Genomic DNA, 25339 nt, shown 5'->3' on the forward strand with positions numbered 1-25339 from the left:
CATCTCCGTTCCATTCCCCAAAGCCTCAGGTTTTCTATTCTGGCATCCCAGATATAAAATGCAGTCTGCCAGGTCTGCAGAGTTTAAGCAAAGGGGAAGCATAGGAAGATTAACATGAGAACCAAAAGACCTTTCCTGTATGTGAGCTTTAACAAAAGGAATCAACTTCTAGGACCAGCCCAAAGGAAGCAGTTAATATTCCCCAGAGAATAAATGGGAAAATAAATATTCCATGTACCAACCAAATTCTTGTAGTTTGGGGTGGGGCGGGGTAGGGAAATGTACAATTTTTACTTGGCCTTCAGTCTAATGTCAAAAGAACCTCAATTCCAAAACAAAAGCCACAAGCAAAATAGGAACAAGACTTAAGCTCCTGGGAACTGGGACGGACCCACATTTTCTCAGCTCCAAGTCCATCTTCATTTAGGGAAAACAAAAAGCTACAAGTTATAGTGATGGTCAAAGCCCGTCAAAGTTCAGAATCAAAATCGATTCCTAAAAATGAAGAACTCATCTCAAATGAATCCCTTCTACCCCTCCGTAAATGTGATTGGGTTATGCAGATTAATAAAGAGCCCTCCAACTGCCCAAGACCTATGGTCCAGAGATGTGCAAAGTGGGGAAAGCTCTGAACCAGTGAGATGGGAGCAGGGGAAGGGCTTTGCTTTACTCTGTGGAATGATTGCCAAAGGAAGGGGAGGCCTCTAATTCCAACACTGCATTGGAGGTAAGACACTACCCTCTGAGGGCCAATACAGCCAACAGGAGACAGATTTCCCTCCTGCCACTTCTGTAGTTAAGAGCATAAGGCAAAGTGCCAACAAAGGGTTGAAGAGCAAGGAACCCCAAAGTAATTGCTCCAACAGCTAAGCATCCAATTTGGGAAGAAAAGAGAAGGAACTTGAGAAAGAATTCCCATCTAAATAGTCACAAAGACACCTCTACATGAAGCACCTGGGAATTTCAAATGGGTGCAACTCTTGCACACAGCAGACACTCAAAAAATAAGTATCTGACTGGCTGAATGACCAAGAAACCGAGCCTGGGGACAGAAACCAGGCCACTTTGCAGCAGTCATGGCTCCAAGCTTCAAAGGAAACGCTGATGTAGCACAAGCGCATTGCTGTGGATGGTCCAACGAAAGGACCCTCTTTTAAAGTTTCAACACAATATCAAGGGGCCACTAGGCACATTGGAATTGACACTATTAAGCCCTTCTTTCCCACAAATGGCAGAAGATGCTGGATCTGATTACTGACAAAGAAGAAGCAAAAGCAAGGAATAATTAGAAGTCATGGAACACCAGCTCAAAGTCTTTAGTAATCAGTAAACATTAATACTCAAGCATGTAAAATACTCCATTTTTAATGCAGGAACCCTAAAACTTGTGAGGTGGACAAAAATGTCTGCTGAGAAAAGCAAGTACCTTATAAAGTTCAACCTAGGCAAAGAGGCTGGTCTCACTTTAAAAACAAACATCTACCAAAACAACGTAAGAGTTTTAACTGGAAAACTGGGGTATGGCAGAAGAGGTCTTCAGGTATAGCCGAGCACTTCAGGCGTTTACTCTACTCTCAAACTGATAGAGCGCTTTTGCCCCAAATCCTGCCCTATTTCAGTCTAAATCCCAGTAGGGTGCTTCCTCAATCTCTGCTCATTCTAATTTTTGATATTCTTTCCTGGGCTTGGCAAACCAAACAATTTTCTATGTTTCTGACCTGGCTTCTTGCTTGCCATGTCTGCTTCTGCTCAGATCCAGATCTCCCACCTGGGGTCACTACTTATTGATTCTGATTTGAACCTGCATTGCTCCCTCAACGCAATTAGTCTGACCATAACTCCTCAGAAGGAATGGCCAGAATTCCCTTGAACTGGCAATTCCTGAGTCACAGTCATGAGATCTAGAATGGAAGGGACATTAGAGGCATCTGGTCTAGCTCTTCTTTTACAGATGAGGAAACTGAGGCTAAGAGAAGTTAACTGATTTTCTGAAGGTTAAGAGAAGACTCTAACTAGTCACCAGAAATGAAAACCTGGCATTTGAGATAATGAGGAGAAAAACGTAAGCCTCTATGACTAGAATCAGGCAAAAAAAGGCCTTGGTTTACTGAGGGTTGGGGAGAAATACAGATGTGCCTCCTTCTAAGAGGGACAGCCCCTCCTTACTCACTCACTCACTCATTCATTCATTCAACATGTTTGATGCCAGTTGCTCTGTAGGGAAGAGACTCAGTTCCAAGACTTCAGATCTCTCTTCTCTTCTGGTTCAACTTTTGGCAGAGTCAATCATGTTCAGTAGCAATAAATCATAAATAAGTAAGCTCCATGCTTTAGGCCTTAATTTCCTTCTTGATGGGGTAAAAAAAAAAAAAAAAAAGAACAAGGTTCTCAGCAGCAGATCCCTGGAAGGGCCATTTCACTACATCCTAGTGGTCCTCAGCATCTGGATCAGCTACTCAATGAATGGAACCTTAAATTTACATTTTGGATCTAGTGAAGCAGATCTGAAAGGAATATGATTCTTGACCCTGCAGACAATACTCAGGAACAAGTCCGCTGCAAGAAAGGTGTGTTGTCTCCTGAAGCACAGAAAGGGAGTGACTACATAGAAAGGAAAATACAAACTAAGGGTCACTTAGACCAAAAGGGCCCTCTCCCTACTTGTTTCTTAAACACCGCCTTAAGGACACGCACCCAAGGAACACCCAGGAAGAGGACATATATACATCAGCCCAGAGCATCCTAACCCTAAACCCCCCCCCACCCCCCCCCACTCTCTCTCTCTTGGCCTTGTTTAATTAAAAACAGTTAATGACAAGGAGATCAGAAAGCCTCTTGGGGTCAGCATCAGAAGAGCACTTCTAACACCTCACGTGGTTTTGGGGAGACCTTCAGTGAGGGTGAGGTGAGGATGGAAGGGTTTAAAAGGGGGAAGGGGATTTGGCTACAGCCTTCCCCTCAAGAGGAAGCACATTCCTAAAAATGGCTACTTACTTCAAAACTGAGTTTCTAATCAATATTTTTTGTTCAATGAAGTTATCACGTTTTCCTACATTAACAATGAAGCTCAAACTCATCACCAGATTGGCTGCCAGGTTACAGTCCACTCAATGCCAGTTTCTGAAATGGACTAAGCTCTCTCAGACCAGAGATCCCATTAGGGCCTATTATGTATGCGACTTGAAGTTTTTTTAAGAACATGGAAAGCCACACTTTGGAGGAGTTTAATTAAAACCAAGGTACAGATATAATTTTTTTTGGTATGGCCACTTTTGTCATCCTCAAATTTTTAGACACAAACATTCCCTAAACACTGCAGATGCAGCTTATTCCTGAGAAACATCAACAATTTCTAAAGGTTTCTGTTCTTTTAACTATTCATATTTTGTAGTAGAAAACAGAATCAAGTTCCTAAGAAATTCTGCCTAATGTGAAAACATATTCACCATCAGGGTCTTTTCATAGCTCAGAACAAAAACAAACAGCTTTTCAAAAAGTTGCACAGGGCTGTGACTTTCATCCAGGGAACTCTGCTCTCAGCAGCAGAGCCCAGGATTCTAAAAAACCACCAGAAACTCAATCACACAAGTCAAGAGTCCCAACGAAGAATGAGCAGGGACAGCAATAGACAGTCATCAGAGGAGCCTGGCATCCAAAAGGGAACCAACTGTTTGTTTAGAGCCAAGGAAGAGAAGGAAAAGGTAAAGGGGAAGAAGGCTTTAGCCTCTGGCAAAGTGCAAGGCAGAATGGTCTGGTTACACAGAATCACCCACTACAAACCCTAAACACAAACACACACAGGCATGGGGAAAGGAATAAAATTATATATCAAAAGTACTGGGTGAAAACAGGAGATGATGGCAGAAGAACAGTGAGCCTGTTCCCCAGAGACCTCTCACCTTCCTGATACTGGAAGATGTTTAATAAAAAAGTTGCTGTTCAGAATTTGACTGAAAACATTTCTAGAAAATAGGTCTGTAGTCATCTTAAAAATAAAGGTTCCTCCTAAGCTACTAGGAGTGTCAGATGTTCTCAGATACTAACTCAGATCAAGCAAGGTACCTTTGACGTTAGGCTGTAAAAGACCGGCAGAGAAACGAGAAAATACAGGGAAACAACAGAGTACAAAGGGAAGGCTGGGGGAGGGAGAGGGAGGGAAAGACAGCAAGGGGGAAACTAAGCCCATGTTTATTTCCAATTCTATATCTGTCAGCCACAGAGGGCAGCAGCACTCCAGGAGGAAGTCAGGGGAAATTCTAAGATCAGTCTCAAACTCTATTGTGTCAAACTTGTAGACTACAAGACTGTGAAGCCAGGGCAACAGAGAGAATGAAAAGCTCATTTGCCAACCTGAGAGAGAAGTTGACTATTAGGACTAGGTCTCCAAATGCATTTCAAGCCCACTGGGAAGAGGTCATTTTTCAAGTTTAAATCTAGAATCAAAGAACAATAATGTAATCCATCCGCAAAATAGATGCCAACGTTGCCCCTTTACCTTGGTGCTGATGGAGTCATTGAGACATTTGAGAGGAACAAGGGAAATTAGTTTCTGCAAACAGGAATTTCAGGGGAAAGGAATATAAGAAGAGACACAGTAGCTGTGTACTAATGGCTCCCTCTAAATACAAAGTTAAAAAAAGTTTTGTTCAAACAGGTAGGTAAGGGGAAAGGATGGTAGGCTGGGGGGGTGTCCTGCACAGAGAATATAGGGAAGGGTTGGGGGTTGGGTAATGGAGCATTAGGGGACATGGAGTCAGAACCCAGGTTTCACAGAAGCATTTGAGAGAGAGAGAGAGAGAGAGAGAGAGAGAGAGAGAGAGAGAGAGAGAGAGAGAGAGAGAGCTCTTCCCTGGAGGGGCATCCAAGGTCAAGGTAACTAGCAACTCATTTCCCCTCCTACCCTTGACAGCTCTGAAAGTCAAAATGAAAGCAGCCTGCCTTCTGACTATTCAGTACTGAAACACATGAGGGACAGAAGGAGAATGGATAATGCTGAATCCAACAGACCTACATCTATCTCCCTCCTCAGCTCTGCAATAGCTGGTTAACTGACATTTAGCTTGGGATGGAAGTGAGCTTTCCACCTTGATGGAAAGATGACCAAGAGAGCGAAGGCTCAGCTCCTTTCCCATTCAGGTTTTTGCCTCTGCAGGAAGATTAGAGGCGCCTTGATTCAGTCAGACTGGGGCAGAGGAGAGAAATCAATGAAGGGGAGCTAGTCTTCTGATCCTTTGGCACCTGGAGGACGAGGTGGAGGCTGCAATGGAGGACGCTGCTACTGCCTCTTCTGTCTTTTCAGTTCTCAGTCCTATTGGTCAAATCAGGTACACACAGGTATCGGAGCTGCTGCTTCTCCTGTCATCTGGAGACTCATCAGATGTCCATCTCAAACTGAGCATCATCCCCTGGTTCAGAACAAACCGAAAATGAAACACTCTATACTAGGTACACACAGGAATCAGATGTTTCTCTGTCCCTTCAAGGGCAGCTAAACACCTACTTCAAATCAAGCATCAGATCTTTGTTCAGAACTGACAAACAGACACTATAAGGGCTGAACAAAAAGAAGAGGAAACAGAAGGCATGCTGTCTTCAGCTTTCACCAGCCCTTCCTGCCTCAGTGTCTTGCTCTAAAACCAGCCAACTTGGACTCTACAAATATTTTGCCATCAATCTTCTCCCCCACCCCCAAACCACTCTGCTTTGCTTTGGGTGAAGTTCTCATTAAGCAGTCACTCTATAGGATGGGTGAGGTAGCATCTTATCTCAAACAGACTGGCAGTCAACTTCTCCCACAGTGAGGAATACAAGTCTAGAACTTTCTCAGTGACCCTCTGTTCACAGGCTGGGAAAAAAGGCAGGCTCCCGGGGAGTGCTGAGACATCTATCATGCCAATAAGCTCCACTGGCTCTGCTGAGGATTCTAATTCTGTCTGTCAACAACTGATTTAGAACCTAGAGACAGAATGCTGGCTCAAGTTCAGGGGTTGCCAACTTTAAGAACCCCCTCCCCCCCAGGGACAGAGTTTATTTGTTTTTAAACTAGAAAAAGAATGAATTTAAAACCAGCCTATCTGGAAAAAGAAAAAACCTAAGACCACATTCTCTTCCCTATGACTTAAGAGAGTCAGCTCTTTGACACTGTTACTTCATCAGTGTAGCTCCTCTCTCCCCTAATGAGGACACAACTTCTCTGTCTCTTGGCTGGAAAACTCCTCACCATGCAGCCAATGTGGTGATGACCCTCTCCAAACTGAAATCATCTAGTCCTCAGACAGACTCAAAGTCTGCCCTGGGGCCTGCCCATACAGCCTTTCCAGTGTGTGGCACCTGCCAGAGATCCCTGGTATATGCCACACACAGGCTTTCAAAAGCTCTGGGTATCTCTACATCACAAGCAGAGGATGACATCAGTGTAAAAAACGGGGCTATGTTTCTTAAAAAGGAAAGGTTCCCCTCCCCCGAGGAAATGAAGGGGCAGGGTACAATAAGGTCTGAGGCACACAAACCTTCTGAATCTGTTTCAAGACAATGCCTTTGCAGCTGACCATTCCCTTCTCCCCAGGTGGCCCCTTTTCTTTCCACTACTGGGTCTGACTATAGGCTAAGAATTTTAAGAGGGAAAAAACCCTCAAGATCATTTCCAAAACTCTGGGATATAGCCAAATCTTTATTTAAAGAATACTTAAAGAATGTTAGCTACACTCAGTGACAACAATCAAAATAGGATATTTTGTTGTTTTTGTTTTAGTATAATCAAGTGCCTCAGATTGAATCTTACCTTTATCAATCAAGAGTTTTTACAAGAAGTACAGAAACAAGAGTTTCTTTAACTAAAAACAGTGTATGTATTTGGATCGGGGAATTGTAGGAGGGTCCCAAGTACCTTTTGTTTTCTTCTACTGAGGCCCTGGGTCAAAGGGTTGTGATGCCCTCTGACTCTAAAAAAGCCTCCCCAACCCCTCTTTGAGAACCCAGATGTCATGCTTCCCTCTCTGGTAAAGACAGTCAGACAGTTGGGAGTCCAACTATCTGTTGAATTCAGACAGAGGAAGCCACGTCTGTTGATCTTTTGATTTCTCTGTATTTTCTTTGAAATTCAGGGTGTTGACTCCCTGAACTAACTGAATGATATATGTACTTGGTTAAAGGAATGACACATGTGCTTGATTACAGTGATTGTTAACCCCTTGAAAGTAGCTTGCCTTTTATGAATGCAGATCTAAGAACCTGTTGTAGTAGGCCCCCTGTGTATGTTGGGGTGCTTACTGTTACACACTCTTACCCACTAGTCTTCCAACTGTCCCCCCACATTTTCTCTTACCTACAGTAGGCTTCCTGTCATGATTGTTCAAATTGTTCACTTCCACTTTGGAGTCTTCAATCAAGGTGCCAGGACTGGTGACTCCTGGAATATTGGGGAGCTGGCAAGGTGGGGTTTGAGCCATGGGAGAATTTCGACGATCCAACAGGAATTTTCGGTCATAGATGATTCGTGTTCCTAAAAAACAGGGGAGAGGGGGAAGGAATGGGTAAATTAAAGCAAATTGTGAGTTTATCAGCATCTTGCTATACCAGACAAAATGAACAAATATAATTGAGCCTTTACTCTTAAAAGCTTTCAGATCAAAGACTAAGACCTTAGGTATCTAGCCTCAAGTGAATGGCAGCTACCAGAGAAACCTGAAGATAAGCATTTCTTCCTTGTACTGCTTGCAAAAAGAACTGACTTCTCTCTTTCCTACAAAAAAAGGAAAAAAAAATCCCCAATGGTAATGAAGTACAATTGTCCACAAAGGTGACAAGGAAGCACATTTAAAAGAAAACTTGATGGAAGGCAAAGGAAATTCTGCACCCATAGGATACGTCCCTAATGTTAATACAAAAAGGGATTCACAAGAAATTCTTGAAAAGATGTCACTGTCTATCTGGCCCCCTTGGCTCCATTTCTCCTGGGTACTAGGCTTATAAAGGAAAGCTACAGCTTAGGGACTGAATTCTAAGCTCTTCAGGATTGGTCAAATGCCAGATTCCAACTACATATGCTACTTCTCCCACTTAGTAAGCAACACAGACATCATTCATTATGGCTTCATGTGACATAACATTATACATACTGAAACCCTGATTTCTGCACTGGAAATAACTACTATTTAATCGTCCAAAAAAAGCATTAGCTCCACCCTCTGAACTGCCTCACCCCATCAGAAGTGGAAATAAGAAAATGGACTAATGCGAAAGAGGGAACATGAAACCAAGATGTTCAAATCAGAGACATGGAATATAAGCTACTCCAAGAGTTTATTCTCAAAGGAAGTAGCTGAGCCATTATGAACTTGAAAGGTTAAGTATACAACCTAAGATTAGGATAACCTGATAGAAAAATCAAATACTATTAAAAACAAAACAGATAACTTAAAAGGGTTGTAAAGAACTTTATAATACTCAAATACAATAAAGATAAAATCTATCAAGAGTGCAAGCAAAGTTTAGTTCACCCAGATTCCTTCAGATGATGTGTTCGAAGGAGAGACAGCACAGCTGTAAAGTACACAGGAAGTTAGGTAGCCAATAGTAAGGCATTTATTAGGGAGGAAATGGAAACTGTAGACTCTGAAAGGCAAGAACTAAAAACAGAAACCAAAATCCAAACTACACCAATGATCACAGGATCACAGATTTGGAGCTATAAAGGAGCCTAAAGGGCATTCAAGTCAAACCCACTTATTTAAAGATGAAGAAACTAAGGCTGGGACATGTTAAGTGACTTGTCCACAGCCACAGGGCCAGTAAGCACTACTGAACTCAGGTCTTCCTGACAAGCGCAACACTAGCAACTGTGCCACCCAGCTGCTATACTAACTCAAGTAATCTGGAAGTGAAACGATCCAACACAAATCATACCGATGCTATAATTTTGTTTTTAAATAAATACTAGTGAATTAGTTTCTGTTTAGATTTTTAAAAAATTGTATGCATCTACTGTACACAATTGGCAGGATGTTTAGATAATATGGAGGAGGGGGGAGAGATAACAGAAGATAGAGCCAAAGAAGTTAAGTCATTGGTAAGGTAATGACCTTTTCTAGACCCTATCAACAACAAAGTTCTTGAAAGTAGTATGAACTACTTACAACACAAACGAAGCCCCAAAGCCTAGCTCCTACCTAGAGTGAGGCGCATTACTCTCATCCACAGAGAACAGAGTAGAAGGATGAAGCTGGAAGAGAAGGATGTTATAAGGCTGAAAAGATAAACATGGAATTTCTAGACCCAAAGATACTCTGTAAGTTTACAGTAGTGTTTATCAAGAATCTTTAAAGTTTTCAAATGAGAACATTTCTACAATGTACTCTTCTGGGCCAGGTGATTTGAATCCATCAAGGACAGGTGGGTGGATTGATCTCTTACTCTCTCCTTACCCTGTCATGTTCCTTACTTGACATGTCCCTGTCAGTCATTTTTGTCTTCTCATCTTTAGGGTAAAGGTCAGTTCAAGCAACAGTCCTGTTGCCCTTCTGGGCATCTTTTTTTCCAGATAGTTTAGAAACCCTTTGGCCATCTGGCTCTGGCTGTCCTCACCAGCCTCAGTTCAAGCTGCACAACAGTGTTTCACAGGGCCATGCCACACTCTTATCCATCTTCTGTTACCTGAATATTTCTTTTAAAAATCTAAGTTAACTGCTCAGTTGTTCACCTACATCAGTTTACCTCCTCACTAGAATCGTTTCCCTTCATGCCTTTAGAATTTCATTCCTGAGCATCTTCCATCCCTCCTGAGTTGGCTTCTCCTGAAACACCATACTGAATGGGGATCCACCTTTTCTCTAAACCCCTTGAAACCTGCTTTCCCTAAAGCTAAGTTACGTGTCAGACTGTGCCCCTATTTCTTCTCTATCACAAATTCCATGAAAAAAATGGTCACGGTCATTTCTCTCCCATGTTCCCCTCAATATCACCTCAGAAATCAGTTCCTTCTAGTGAGAATGAGATACAGAATAGAATTGGCTTTGCTTGGTTCCTCCACAAGGATGAAATTTTCATTAAGGCAGGATAAAAATCACTTTGGTAACTGAATGGAGGGTGTATTGGAGTGGGGAAAGATTTGAGGCAAGCAGGCTCAACAGCAGGCTACTGCAATAGTCCATGTGGGCAGTGATAAGGGCCTTCCCTAAAGTGGTAGCAATGTCAGAGGACAGAAGGGGACATATTTAAGACATGTTGGGAAGGTAAAAATGATAGGCCTTGGCAACAGCTTGGATATGGGAAGGGAGAAGGAGTGAGAGATAGTGAAGAGTACAGAATGACTCCTAGGTTGTGAGCCTGAGGGACTGCGAGAATGGTGTTGCCCTGTACGTACTAGTACATAGGGAAGACAGGGGGTAGACTGTTTAAAGGAAGAGATAATGAGTTCCGTTTTCAACAGTGAGTTTTAAGATGTCTATGGGACATCCAGTTGAGGCAGCTGAAGATGTGAGACTGGAGGTCAAGTGGAGAGTTTAGGGCAAGATGAATCATTTTAAGAATCATCAGCATAAAGAGAGTAATTAAATCCATGGGAGCTGATGAGATTACCAAGGGAAGTAGTAGCATAAAGGGAAAAGAGAAGGGGACCCATGAGACAACTCTAACCTCCTCCCTCTAACTTTCCAGTCCTTCCATCTAGGAACATTGGCCTCCTGGCTGTTCCATGAACAAGATGCTCCATTTTCTTTAGCTGTATTCCATGCCTAGAACAATCTCCCTCTTCCACTCCAACTCCTGACCTCTCTGGTTTCCTTCAAGTCCCAACTAAAAGCCCACCTTCCACAGGAACCTTCTCTAAACCCTCCTTTTAATTATTACCTATTTGTCGTGTACACAGCTGCTCTGCACATACTTGTTTGCATGTTGCCTCTATCATCCCTAGTGCTTAGCATGGTGCCCAGTACACAGCAGGCACTCAGTGTGCACTGAACTGAACGTGCTCATATGTGCTCTTCTTTGATCTTCACAACAATGAAGTGAAGATGCTACTGTGATTCCACTTTATAGATGAAGAAACTGAGGCAGCCACAGGTGGAGTGACTCGGCCAGGCACACCCAGCTAGTGAGTACCTGAGAGAGGAGGTAAAGCTCAGCACTGGGGCCACTGCGCCACCCACCTGCCTCTCTTCCATGCTACCCCACCATCAATGAATGCTTTGGAATAAGGTATATCCATTGAAAGCCATGATCCAGTGATGGTTTCATGCCACCAAGTTTCAGAGATTCCTAGGAGTTCCAATTTCCTCTTCACATTAGGACTTCTAGTCCCTCATTTGTTGCCCAAACTGTGGGCATATTTCAGGTCAGCGGTTTTACTCTTGATTATTCTTTGACTTTGTCTCCTGTGAATTTCTGGGTGTCTCAGCTACAAGTTTTTTCCTTCCTTGTAGTTATCCTTCATATTATCTAACTTGGGAAATATTCCTAAACAGTTTTCCTCCTTCCATAACTTTTTATAATTAAAATTTAAAGCTTAACATTAAGCATCTGCTCATTTAACAGGTAGTTCAGTACAAGAGAGAAGGAATAACTCTTACCACAGTCTACAGAAATGGTGATAACAGAAACAGCGAGAAAGCTAAACTGGATTTCTTCTAATTGCTGTTATTGTAGCAGTCAGTGACAAGGAACCAAAGAAGTTGAGCCCAAATTTGAAATCAAGAGATATCAATTGTAAGATACAGGTGTTATGTAATATTGCCCACTGACATGGGGGAACTAACCAACATGACAAACAGGTGACAAGGCACAACTAGCCCTTACTGGTTTACCCAACAAGAATTAAGAACCTACTATGAAACGCTGAGGGAAGATAGCAAGTTTACATAAGCCAAGACAATATATGGTGTGATATGTCAAAATGGAACACACCTCCCTGGGAAGGGGATGAGGGAAGGCACATGATAGAAGACACAGCACTTGATCTGGGGTTTAAAGGATGGGTAAGAATTGAACAAGTAAAAAGGAGGTTATTATAGGCAGAGCAAATAGTGTGAGCAAAGGCATGTAGGTAGGAAAGCACAAGGAACTGTCTGGGAATATTAAGTTATTCAGTTTAGCAGGAGCCTAAAGCACACAGAAAGAAATTGCCAGAAAGATGAGGTGGCAGCAGAACAAGGAGGGCTTTGCAAACAGCAAAGGAATTTGACCTTGACTCTTGACAGCAAAGCTCTGAAGAATCCTGAATCAAAAAAGGTTATAACTAGATTCCATGTGGAAAACTATTCTGGCAAGAAAGAATTATGAGGAAAAAGTAGAAGAAGGTCAATGCACTGGTCTAAGTGGATGGCAACCTGATTCTCCTCCAAGATGACAACAGTAAGGAGAGAAGAAATGCGAGAAATGGTGTAGAATCGAGAGAACATGGCAAAGATCATAAACTCAGCTTGGGATATGCTGAGGTTCAAAGTTTTAGCACTGAAAGGGACCTTCAAGGTAGTCCATCTAGTTCAACCCTCTCATTTCACTGAGGCCCAGAGAGCTTAAGAGTGACTGGCCCAACCTCCTAAGAGTTGTAAGCAACAGAGCCAGAATGTCCTTTCCCTCCCAATTTCACAAAACCTCTCCTGCTATTCTTCTGTAAAAGATTAGGGATATGTGAACTAGAAGCCAAGAGAATTAGGTGAATTGAGAACTGTATGCAAGTCTGGCCCTGAAGAGTAGTTTATTAATGGTTCTTTGTCACCCTGACAATTTATTCCACAAGAAAACTGTTAGTATCTTACACTGAAATGTACTAGAAATTCCTGAATCTCAACTATACTTCTGTTCAACTTTCACCCACTCAAATTATTGTACCTATGAACCAATAGCCCCCTCTAACATTGCTCCCATAATACTGTTTGCATAAAACCAATGGTCATTGTTGGGCAGGAGATGACTGTGCTTGCCATCCCAGGCTTCATGGCTCCTCGTGGTGCTTCAAATGCTCTTCACACATCCATCCCATTCCCTCTTAGAGGTTAACCTCAAATGCTGCCTCCTCCCCAAACTTTTCCTCACCTCCCAGGCTCCAAGAGATTTTTCTTGCATATGATCTCATAGCATTTAATACTCCACACCTGTACTATGGTTATCATGTTCTAATCTGTACTATACTTATCTGAATACATCATATTTCTTGTATTATAGACTCCTTGAGTTTATGAATGGTCCCTAACACAGTACATCTAAGTCCTTAATAAAAAGAACCAAACAATATTTATTTAGGATCCGCTGTGTGCCAGGCACTAGGCTCTTAGTCCCTGAGACTACAAAGACAAAAATGAAATGATCCCTGCACCTAACGAACTTATAGTTTGTCAGGTAAGACAAATGACATAAAATATGTACACAAGTTTATTAAAATCACTGTTATGGGAAACTTAGAGAAGGTAGTGATGTGGGGAAAAAAATCAGATAAGGAGCATCTGACAATGACTCCCTGCTCATTGCGTAAATACCTGTGTGACCGTGGACAAGTCACTACAACCCCATTTCCTCCTCTATAAAGACTAGTTGACCTCTAAGCACCTTTCCAGTTTTCAATCTAGGATTCTGTGATCCTACATAAAGTATATACTTCTGTCCTATTGGAGAGTTTCCTCCATTATGGTGCACTTCCTTAAACATCAATTACAAACATTTATTGGACTTAAAGGATATGAACAAAACAGTTCTCAAAAGTACTGCACATTCTTAACCACTTGAAAGAAGGCTCCAAATTGCTAATAATAAGACAAATGCAAATCAAAACAACCCAGTAAATTGGCAAATGATGGAAATAGTCAATGTTGCATGGGTGATGGGAAGATCACCACACTGGTGCACTAGTAGTGAAGCTGTCAATCAGTACAACCATTCTGGAAGTCAATTTGGAATTTTGCAAATAAAGTGACTAAACTGTCCATACCTTCGGACCCAGAGATTTCCCTACTAAGCTTATACCCTAAGGAGGTCACTGATAAGAAGAAAGTCTTCATGTATATCAAAATATTTATGGCAACACCTTTTATGATAACAAAGAATTGTACACAAAGTAGATGCTTGCACGTTGGGGGAATGGCTAAACAAATGATAGTTCGTGGATGTAATGGAATATTATTTTGCTGTTATGGCAGATACAGAGAAGCATGAAAAGAGTTACATGATCTAATGCAGAATGAAGTATGGCCAAGAAGACAACATACACTTAACCACAACAATGTAAATGCAAAGAACCACAAAACAATCCAAAGTAAATATTGAAAAATTAAAAAAGAATGAAACCCCAAAGAAGAGATATGAGAAGATAGCCCTACCATCCTCCTTTGCAGAGGAGGGAGGTCCAGGAGTATGGTGCCCTGCATATAATCTTAGACCGTCAAATGACAGGAAGGGAGAAGGGTGGAGGAAAGAATAATTTATTAAGCACCTACTACATACAAGGAACAGTATCGAGCACTTTACATTATCTCATTTGATCCTCACAAGAACCCTGGCAGCTGTTAATATTATTCCCAGCTAAGGAAACCAAGGCAAACAAAGTTCTAAGATTTGCCCAGTCATATAGTTTGTTAGTGTCTGAAGCCAAATTTGAACTCAGATTTTCCCGACTCCAGCTTCAGCGCTGTATCCACTGTACCACCAAGCTGCCAATGTAATGATGCACTGATCAGTTTGGTTGATTTTTTTAATCTCTTTCCCTTTTCTTAAAAAAACATTTTGCAATGATAAAAAGAAAATACCCATAAACAACAAAATATTTATAGCAGCATTTTTTGTGATAATAAATAACTGAAAACAAAGCAGACTATCAGTTAGACAAGTTAACAAACTGTGGTAATGAGTGTAATGAAATATCACTGCACTCTAAGAAATGCTGTATGTGATGAATACAGAGAAGCACATAAAGATCTCAATGAACTGATGCAAAGTGAAGTCAGCAGAGCCAAGAAAACAACGCACAAAGTGACCACGACAATGGAAATGGAAAGAACACCACCATAGCAAAAAAAGTCCAAAGTGAATGAAAGAAAATTATAAAGATCCATCAGGACTAGAATGAAGAGACATGAGAAGTCACCCCATCCCACCTACCACTTCTTGAAAGTGGGAAGGCCACAAGTGTTACACATCATACATGTTTTCAGACTTTTTCTATGTATTGATCAATTATGCTGACTTTTTTTCCTTTCTAAAAACAATCCTATTTGTTATATTGAGTGGTTCTCTTGGAGATGGAAGGTAGGTAAAGAATACCTAGGTTAACTATGATGATGTAAGAAATCAAAGACAAAAAAAAAAAAACCCATTAAAATATTGCTATATGGGATGATTCTCAGGGCAGTTAAAAGGCGGTAGGGACACTGGGAGAAATTCTGGTGCCACTGAAAAACAAAAAAAATCTCGAAAATTTACTCAAAACAACAACCACTTATTAACTGCCTACTCTGGGCCAGGCAGCACTCCAAATACAAAGAACAGTAGCTGAGCCTTGCAGAAAGGTAAGGATTCCATGAAGCAGAGATTGAGAGTGATTGCCTTCCAGGGGTAGGGAGAGAGCTTGTGCAAAGGTGCATAGGTGGGAAATGGAACAGTATTTATGAGGAACTGTGCCCTCTACATCCCAACCCAAGAGCTCAAAAAGTTCACATATGGCCTCACAGCCAGCAGGCCAACAGGAGGTTAACGTATGTCTGACCTAAGGAAACAACCTGACAATTAATCCAAAGCAAGTGGAGGTGAGCAGTTAGCAAATTCCTTTCTGTTGTGGTTTTATTCTTCAGGCATCTCTTATATACAGAAATGAACTCCCTCTGTCAACAAAGACAGGAGAGCAGGGAGACAAGTTGTTTATTGACTCCGGAACTGTGGTTGGCATAATATAAACTCAGTCTAAGTGACTTTGCCCAAGGTCACATGGAAACTTCATGGATTAGCAAGGAATAGTCCTATTTTTCCTTCTTTACCCATAAAACCCAACTCTCTCGCAGGAAAGGAACTCAATTCAAAACAGAGATCCTATAGAAGCTTGCAGTTTTAACCTTTCTCTCTCTTCGTCCCAGAGCTATGCTGAGTTCCCTGTACACACAAAGCATATGTGTAACTGTGAGGATTGGAAGTTCAAATCCGTGTGGACGGTCTCGGGCAGGTAAAAGTGGGACTTCTAAATCTTAGAGTCTTACGAGGCCCTCCATGAACAGCGGGGATTCGAGAAGGTCAGACTGAGCTAGCTCGGCTAGCTCGGGTATTTCCGCCTCTCCCCGGGAGATACGTGATGGGTGGAGTCTCCCTGCCCTCGAGGTTGTCCTGGATTGGGCACACCTGTTGTCTCCTAACAGGCTCGATATTGATATGTAAACTACGGGCAAAGGGCTTAAGTAGGTTCAGGAAAGCCGGAAAAGCTCTCTTGGGCGAAGGACCACGTGTGAGCTTACTAGGCTCCTCAATCCTACTTAACCTTCAGCCGCATAGTTTGCATCTGAATACCGTGCTGTTAGGTAACTAGGTGTGCCCAGATCCGGGACAATCTCGAGGGCGGGAAGATCTCTCTCCCATCATGTTTCTCACGGGAAGAGGCGGAATTACTCGAGATAGCTCGGTTCACCTCGATTCCCTGCCGTTGCCTGGGGGGGTCTCGTGAGAGCTCTAAGATTTAGAAGCTCCCACCTTTACCCGCCCGAGACTGGCCACACGGAATTGAGCTTCCAATCCCAACATGTAACAAATATTTGCAAAACTGAATTGTGATGCCTTTCTCCTGCTTCTTATGCAATTCCCTCTCCTTCCTATTAAACCCACACAAAATCGCTGCCTACCCTAGGTAGGACAAATAGTAATGGAAGGGCTTTTAAATATTGTTGGGCCTGAGGAAAAACACACAGGAATATAGTAGTACTGTAAGTGGAGGGGAGAATATGGTAGTACTGAAAAAATAGCCTCCGATGTGACGTCAGAAAGCTGGTTGGAGTGCCAGCACTGTTGTTTATTAACTGTGTAACAATCACTTAAAACTCTCTGAGGTTTAGCTTCCAAATCTGTAAAAGGGTCCTACAAATACATGAATCAGAGCACTAAGAATGGAGAACACTGGATAACCAGTGAAGCACTGTATATAGAAAGATCAGTTGTTATGGCATGTAGAAAAGAGAATGCAAAAAGAAAAAAACCAAACCCCCAAAAGAAGTCCACATAATTTTAGTCAGTCCCTAAAACACCTTTCAAAAAAGAGGGCTTTGGGGCACTCTAAAGACACCACCTCCAGAGCAAAAAGGAACAAGCAAAATGCCAATGTATTTTAAATGGAAGGGAGCTGTTATTTAAAGTCAAAGGACCTGGGTTAAAATTCCAACCCTGCTACTTACCCCGGGTGATCTTGGGTAAGAAAGGCATAGCCTCCTTTGGGTCTCAGTTTCTTCCTCTGTAAAATGAAGGAAGGACTTGTCTAGATCATATTTGAGATTTCTTAAGAGGAGAAGCATGTTTTTTACAGCCCCAGTTTCTATTTAAAAATAGAGAGTCCATCCTGATCCTTCTCAGGAAAGGAAACAACCTAACAAAAAGCTGGAAACAAAGTCAATGTCCACTGGTAGGGACATGTGGTACATGAATGCAAGGGAATACTACTGCTCCATAAACAACAAATATGAAGAAGTCTGAGAAGAATGGGAAGACTGTCATGAACTGATGCAGAGGGAAGCACTACCAGGACAATCAAACATGGAAAATGGGATGTTGCAATCTAATGATCAAGCCTGGTCCTGCAGCAGAGATGAAAAACACAGCTCTCTTTTCTTTGCAGCTTGGAATAAACACTACGCTGGTTGGTTTTGCTAAATTTCTTCTTTTTGGAGGGCGGAGCCAAGATGGCGAAGTAGAAAGACGCACATACACATAGCTACGAACCCACAAACCACAGAACGGCAGAGGGGACTAACCCAGGGCGAATTCTGCACCCAGAGACCACGGAATATTGGAGCGAGGGAGATTTCTGTTCCGGAGAGACCTGCAAACCTCTCACGGGGGGGTCCTTCGTGCCGTGGACTGGGCGCCAGGGCGGGTAGCAGAGAGCAACCATACCGTGGCAGCGACACCGTGAGAAAAAGATCCGAGAGGGCTACGGGACGGGGTCTCCAGCGGCAGCACAGGCCCCCCCACCAACAGGTGACTGACGGGGGTAGGTGAGAGAGTCTCTTTGGCGGGTTGAGAGGGGAGTGAGGTGCCCCCAAGGCTCGGGCCCCCCCGGGAGGTGGGGGCTGAGAGGCGGCTGCGGACGGGCCCCCCAAGCGAGCGGGACCCTGGATCCATTGTGGAAAGTCTGTGCATAAACCCCCTGAGGGAATTGAGCCAGAGAGGCGGCCCTGCCCCTGACCTCAGCACCTGAGCCTAATTTAACACTGAATAACAGCCCTGCCCCCGCCAAAAATCCTAAGGCGGGAAGCAGCATTTGAATCTCAGTCCCCAAATGCTGGCTGGGAGGACCAGGAGGCGAGGTGGGTGTGAGGAGAACATTCAGAGGTCAGGCCACTGGTTGGAGAAAATGCCAAGAAAAGGGAAAAGAAATAAAACTATTGAAGGGTACTTTACCGGAGAAAAGACACTTCCTCCCTTCCTTTCTGATGGGGAGGAACAAGGCTTGCCATCAGGCAAAGACACAGAAATCGAGGACTCTGCGTCCCAGATCACCCAATGGGCTCGGGCCATGGAAGAGCTCAAGAGGAATTTTGAAAATCAAGTTAGAGAGGTGGAGGAAAGACTGGGAAGGGAAATGAGAGGGATGAGGGAGAAGCATGAAAAGCAGATCAGCTCCCTGCTAAAGGAGAACCAAAAAAATCTTGAAGAAATTGGCACCTTGAGAACTAGCCTAACTCAGCTGGCAAGGGAGGTGCAAGGGGCCAATGAGGAGAAGAATGCTTTCAAAAGCAGAATTAACCAAATGGAAAAGGAGATTCAAAAGCTCACTGAAGAAAATAGATCTTTCAAATCTGGAATGGTACAGATGGAAGCTTTGGACTTTTCGAGAAAGACAGATATCTCAGAACATACCGCGCAGGTTCGAAAAATGGAAGATAATGTGAAATATCTTATTGGAAAAACAACTGACCTGGAAAATAGAATCAGGAGAGACAATGTAAAAATTCTGGGACTACCTGAAAACCATGATCAAAAGAAGAGCCTAGACATCATCTTCCATGAAATTATCAAGGAAAACTGCCCTGAGATTCTAGAACCAGAAGGCAAAATAAATATTCAAGGAATCCGCAGAACACCGCATGAAAGAGATCCAAAAAGAGAAACTCCTAGGAGCACTGTGGCCAAATTCCAGAATTCCCAGGTGAAAGAGAAAATATTGCAAGCAGCTAGAAAGAAACAATTCAAGTATTGTGGAAATACAATCAGGATAGTACAAGACCTGGCACCTTCTACATTGAGGGATAGAAGGGAATGGAATAGGATATTCCAGAAGTCAAAGGAACTAGGACTGAAGCCAAGAATCACCTACCCAGCAAAACTGAGTATAATACTTCAGGAGAAAAAATGGTCTTTCAATGAAATAGAAGACTTTCAAATTTTCCTGATGAAAAGACCAGAGCTGGAAAGAAAATTTGACTTTCTAACACAAGAATGAAGAGAACCATGAAAAGGCGAACAGCAAAGAGAAATCATAAGGGACTTACTAAAGTTGAACTGTTTACATTCCTACATGGAAAGACAATATTTATAACTCTTGAAACATTTCAGTATCTGGGCACTGGGAGGGAGTACACACACACACACATGCACACACGTACACATACATAGAGACAGAGTGCACAGAGTGAATTGAAGAGGAAGGGATCATATACTAAAAAAAAAAAAAAAAAAACAAAAACGAAATCAAGCAGTGAGAGAGAAATATTGGGAGGAGAAAGGGAGAAGTTATATGGGGCAAATGATCTCTCATAAAAGAGGCAAGCAAAAGACTTATTAGTGGTGGGATAAAGAGGGGAGGCAAGAGAAAAACATGAGGTCTACTCTCATCACATTCCACTAAAGGAAAGAATATAATGCACACTCATTCTGATAGGAAAACCTATCTCATAATACAGGAGAGTGGGGGACAGGGGCACAAGCAGGATGGGGGGGAGGATGGAGGGGAGGGCATGGGGAGGAGAATGCAATACGAGGACGACACTCATGGGGAGGGAAAGGACCATAAGAAAATAGAAGTAATGGGGGACAGGACAGGACGGAGGGAAATATAGTTAGTCCTATACAACACAACTAGTATGGAAATCATTTGCAAAACTAAACAGATATGGCCTATATTGAACTTCCTGTCTTCCAAGGGGAAGGGCTGGAGAGGGAGGGAGCTAAAGAAGTCGGAACTCAAAGTGTTAGGACCAAATGTAATGTTCTTACCACTGGGTAACAAGAAATACAGGTTAAGGGGTCAAGAAAGCTATCTGGCCCTACAGGACAAAAGAGAAGACGGAGACAAGGGCAGGGAGGGAGGATAGAGGAGAGAGCAGATAGGTCACAGGGGCAATTAGAAAGCTTGGGTCTGGGGAGGGGGAGGGGAAAAAAGGGGAGAAAATTTGTAACCCAAAATTGTGTGAAAATAAATGTTAAAAGTTTAATTAAATAAATAAATAAATTGCTTCTTTTTTCTCTCCCTTCTGTTCTCCTTTATATCTGGGAATGATTAGCTAGAGAGGGGCAGAGAAGGGATATATTTAGAAATGAAAGCAATGTAAAAATATCAATTAAAAGTAACCAAACATAAATACAAAATTGGGTAGAGACAATATTGTAACTCTTTCTTCAGAGTGGGTAAGAGTATACACCCATGTTAAAAATAAGATTTTGAGTAGCAGATGTTTGACAACCCTTCCTCCCCCATTTCCTTCAGTGGTAATTCTGAAACTTTTTCAAAATTGGATGTTACACTCTGATCACAGCCATATCAAGGCTCCCCAAAGGAAATAAAAAATTACTAACAGAATAGAGTGCGAAAACCCTTGCTTGGCCTGATTTTTTGGCAAATCAAGTTAATCAGTTCTCATTTTGGTGTTCTCTGCCATATGTAGACCTCGTGACATTTTTAGAGTGTGAAACAGGAGACTCATCTCTTTCCTTCCCACTAACTTGTTATTTTCGGAAAAATTCAACAGATCAGTCATTTTTATAAATTCTTAACTTTGGCATTTGATTTAAATTCTTTTCTAGTCAATGTAATCTCAATATTATAAATTTTTCCCCTTTCTAGGTTGTAATACACTGTATATTGTATACACAGAAGACATACAATGAGTATTGACTATGGTGGGAGGGAGGTGTCCGAGAAGCAACAGAAAGATAACAGGAAGAATAAAAGACGGCCAAAGAAAATCTCCAATCAGAGAGATTAACAGTATTTTTATAAAATATACAAAATATTCATGCTACCTTAAAACTATCTTCTACCATCAACATACTGGACAAGAAAAAAAGTGATTATGTATTTTCTTTAATTAAGAGAAGAACTAGCAGCATCCAAGCCTCCGCTTTAGCCTGTTAATCTAAGCTGAAGAACTCCAAAGGAAGAAAATAATATCAATAAGTATTTTTACGTGTTTAGTTCCCTGTGCTAACTGAAGTAAAGAGGCTCCAGTCTGAGTGACTCTTAGGAATACTCTAACCTTCCTGGCTGATCTGCAGCCTTAACATCTCCTTTTGGATATCCTGAACTGGATTCTCATCCTGGAAGACATGCTAAGGTCAGCCTGTCCAAAAAAGAACTCATTAGTTTCCCCACTAAACCTTTTCTGTTTTCCCAACTTCCATGTGACTGCTGAGGGCATCACTGATCTTCCATTCACCCAGGCTTGAAGCCCAGGCATGTTCCAAACCTCCTCATTCCCTCACTTTCCATACACAATCTGTGGCCAATGTCTGGTCATTTTCCATCTCTGTCACATGCTCTCTTTTTTCTTGATAATGCCCTGGTGCAGACCCTTATCCCCTCACACCTGGACCCCACTGCAACAGCCTTCTGGTTGGGCTGCCTGCCTCAGTCCATCCTTCAATTGTCAAAGTGACATTCCTGAAGTGCAGGCCCAACCATGTCACTCCCCAAGTCAATAAACTTCAGCCTCTCTCTATCCTCTCCAGGATCAAACAGAAAATTCTGTTTGGCATCAAAGCCTTTGGGAACCTGACCCTTCACATGTCTCCTCATACCTTCTTACACCTGCCCCCAACATTCCTCCATACAATGACAAGGACCTCTTTGCTACTCCTCCATATTCCAGACATTTTCACTACGGTTGACCCCATACATAGAATGTTCTCAGTCCTCAGCTTTGCTTCCTGCCTTTCCTGGCTTCCTTCAAATCCCAGTTAAAACCATTTCTTCTACAGGAAGTCTTTCCTGATCATTCTTATTCTAGTGCCTTCCTTCTGTCGATTATTTCCAATGTATCCTGTATGTAGCTGGTTTCTTCACACTCAATTGCATGTTGTCTCCCCCATTAAATTGTGAGAATTGTCTATTTTTTTTTAATTTTTCTTTGTATCCTCACAGCCCAGCCCAGTACCTTGAACAGAGTAGGCACTTAAATGTTTAATGACTATTAACTTTCATTAACACCCAGGATTCTTCACAGGATTATAGATTCTAGAGCTTGAAGGAATGGATGGACCTTGGAGGGCTATTAAATACAACATCCTCATTTTACAGATAAGGGAACTGAGGCACAGGTTAAGTTAAGACTTGTTCATGGTCACAAAGCTAGTAAGTTGTCTCGGGCAGGATTTGGACCTACAATCTTCCCAGCTGTGAGTTCAGTGCTTTTTGTACAATTCTCAATTTCTCTGTCAAAAATACATTAGTGTCAAAACACTAAGAAATATCTGACCCTGAAATAAAAAAACCAGTTGTCATAAATATGAAGTACATGTGATGTAGTAGAAAGAACCCTGAAGCCAGAAAACCTGCCAGGAAAAATTCAAATCCCAGCTATTTAATTTATGATTTGTGTGACCTCAGGCAGACAACCAGTAAGCCACAATTTACTCATTTGTAATATGAATGGGTTGGAATTGATCTCCAAAATCCCTTCCAATCCTAAATTTATTATCTTAACTCACACCTAAACAAAGGGAGAGAAAAATGGGTCAATATTTCTAGAAAAAAAAATTTCAATGAATTTTAGGAACAATGAACCTTTAAAAGCAAGTCTTCAAAGACAAAGCAATTTGACTGCTTTAAAAGATGACCTCCTACTTTGTCCTTTTAGCCCGTATCCCCCAAATGGAATCATGACCAATATTTAGCCTGGGAATTTTGTTTTCTAACCAAATCGATTACTGTAACACACAGTAATAATTACAAAGTCTGTACCTCTATATTTAAAGAAACATATTAGAAAGATTATAATACAAAAAAAGAGGAAAAAAATCAAGCTTTAGAAAACAATATCCATTGTTTAAGAGATATCGGATCAAGTTTGGTGGGAAATAACTCTAATTTGTAATGATTCCCGGTTTACAAAAATTTTGACAATAGACATTTCAGTCAATAGGCAGGTGTTGTTCTGATTAGGTTAGGAACAAAGTCTGGTACACAACTTGGCTTTATGTCCTGCATACCTCAAAATAAGCACTTCCTCAAATCCAGTACTCAACACATGCATATGAATTTCTAAGGCATTTTAAGCTCTTGAAGGCAGTGGGCTCTCCCCAAAGACAAGATCCTCTGTAGAGACTAGATCTCTACATCCTATTAGTTAATCAGTTCCCCTGCTCCAGACCCCCAGATCCTGCAATTGTGCACCCAGTTAGAAGACTCTTTAAAAAAAATACTTAGAGCTTTAAAGTGTATAAAAGAGTTTTATACATGTGAAAGCACTACATTAATGCTTCAAGTATTTGTTACTCAGATCTGAGATGTTAGACTGGACCCAGGATCCAGACTCACCCACCCAGTTGGAGTACAAAGAAACAGTGCCAGGACCTGGGTACGTAGGAAGGCCGAAGGGGCACTATTAGAAAAGGGATTCAAATCTTCTCCTTCTACTTCAAGTAACCTCAGGACACACACACACACAAACACACACATAGTCTGGCAGCAATCTCTTCATTATTTATAAATTCACAAGCTGCATCCCCGAAAAGCAAAACACAGACACTTCCCTCCCTAGTGAAGGCATTCAGCCCCTCTGCTACCCACCCAGCGGCCCTGGCCTCCACTCCACTCCAAACCTGTGGCCATCCCCTCTCATTCTCAAGCCTCACCCGCTTTGTTACCCACTCCGTGATTACACTTGGTTCGAAGATAACCACCATCAGTGAGGATGGATGCCAGGACTCACGCTGGCCACCTGCCTCAACCAATAAGGGCACTCCCATGCAATGTAAACAATGGCACAGCCAGGAGGACGGAGGCTCTGCAGCCCACCGGAAGCCAGGCTCAGTGACTCCCCTTTGGGATTAACAAGCAGCTTCTACAGCCCGGGACGAAGTGACCCCAAAAGTACAGCTCTCTCTCCAAGAGCGTCCCTGGAGGAAGCTCTAAATCAAAACGAGGGAAAACAGGGAAGAAAAAATGTAAACCAACGATCTTCTCCGTAGGGTGGAGGGGGAAAGGTGGCATTTCAAGTGACTGTTGCCCCCCAGGCTGGGGCTTCGCTTTCATTTGGCTGGCACCTTTTTTCTCTGCGGGGGGAGGCGGGATACAAGTTAAATGGGGGGCCCCAATCCCACCCAGAAGTCCCCAAAGCGGATGTTGCGGGGACAAGAATTAGCCACTTGGTTCCAGATGGGCAGAGAGAGCGGCTCGGGGCGGCAAAGACAGGCAGAAGGTCGGGGAGACTCCGCAGGACCGGGTCTGGACTCCGCAGCCCGTAGAAACGAAGTTAGGGACCCGAGCTCACTCAACCCCGAGCCCCCAGCCGCAGCAACCTGCGGTGTAGACCCGCTCCGGGGCGACGCAATGAGCACCGAGCACTTATGCGGCGCCTGCTGGGTACTGCACGGGTTAGAAGCTGGAGAGCACCGAGGGGGAGGGGCAGGAGAGGCTCTCCAGGAAGAAGGGCGGCGGGACACTGGGGATCCTCCCGGCCCGCCCCGGCCCGGCCTGGGGCAGAGGTGCCCCCGCTCACCCCCCGGCGTGGTGGAGAAGAGCGTCCCCCCGGGCGTGGTGCAGTAGTCGTGAGGTAGCTGCGCGGCGTCGCTGATGGGCACGGTGCGGGTGGGGATGGCCCGGCTCTGGCTCTGGCTGTGCTGGGGGCCGTGCCCGGGGCCGCTGCCCGAGGCCGACGCGGACATGCTCGGACCGGGCCGGGCGGACGGAGGGGGGGAGGCGGCGGCGGCGGCGGCGGCGGGCTCGGGC

General features: G+C 43.0%; 1 protein-coding gene across 1 annotated transcript; it reads right to left on the bottom strand.

Annotated features, from left to right (window-relative positions):
- Positions 1 to 3808: 3808 nt before the first annotated feature.
- EIF4EBP2 (eukaryotic translation initiation factor 4E binding protein 2) lies at positions 3809 to 25339 on the bottom strand. The gene is made up of 3 exons (XM_072628697.1): positions 25110 to 25339; positions 7325 to 7501; positions 3809 to 5405 (listed from the first exon to the last, which is right to left on the bottom strand). Exons 1-3 carry the CDS (start codon positions 25273 to 25275, stop codon positions 5374 to 5376), a joined length of 375 nt encoding a protein of 124 aa, XP_072484798.1. The 5' UTR covers positions 25276 to 25339; the 3' UTR covers positions 3809 to 5373.

Source organism: Notamacropus eugenii, chromosome 1 (assembly GCF_028372415.1).
Source record: "Notamacropus eugenii isolate mMacEug1 chromosome 1, mMacEug1.pri_v2, whole genome shotgun sequence".
In the NCBI taxonomy this organism is placed as follows: domain Eukaryota; kingdom Metazoa; phylum Chordata; class Mammalia; order Diprotodontia; family Macropodidae; genus Notamacropus; species Notamacropus eugenii.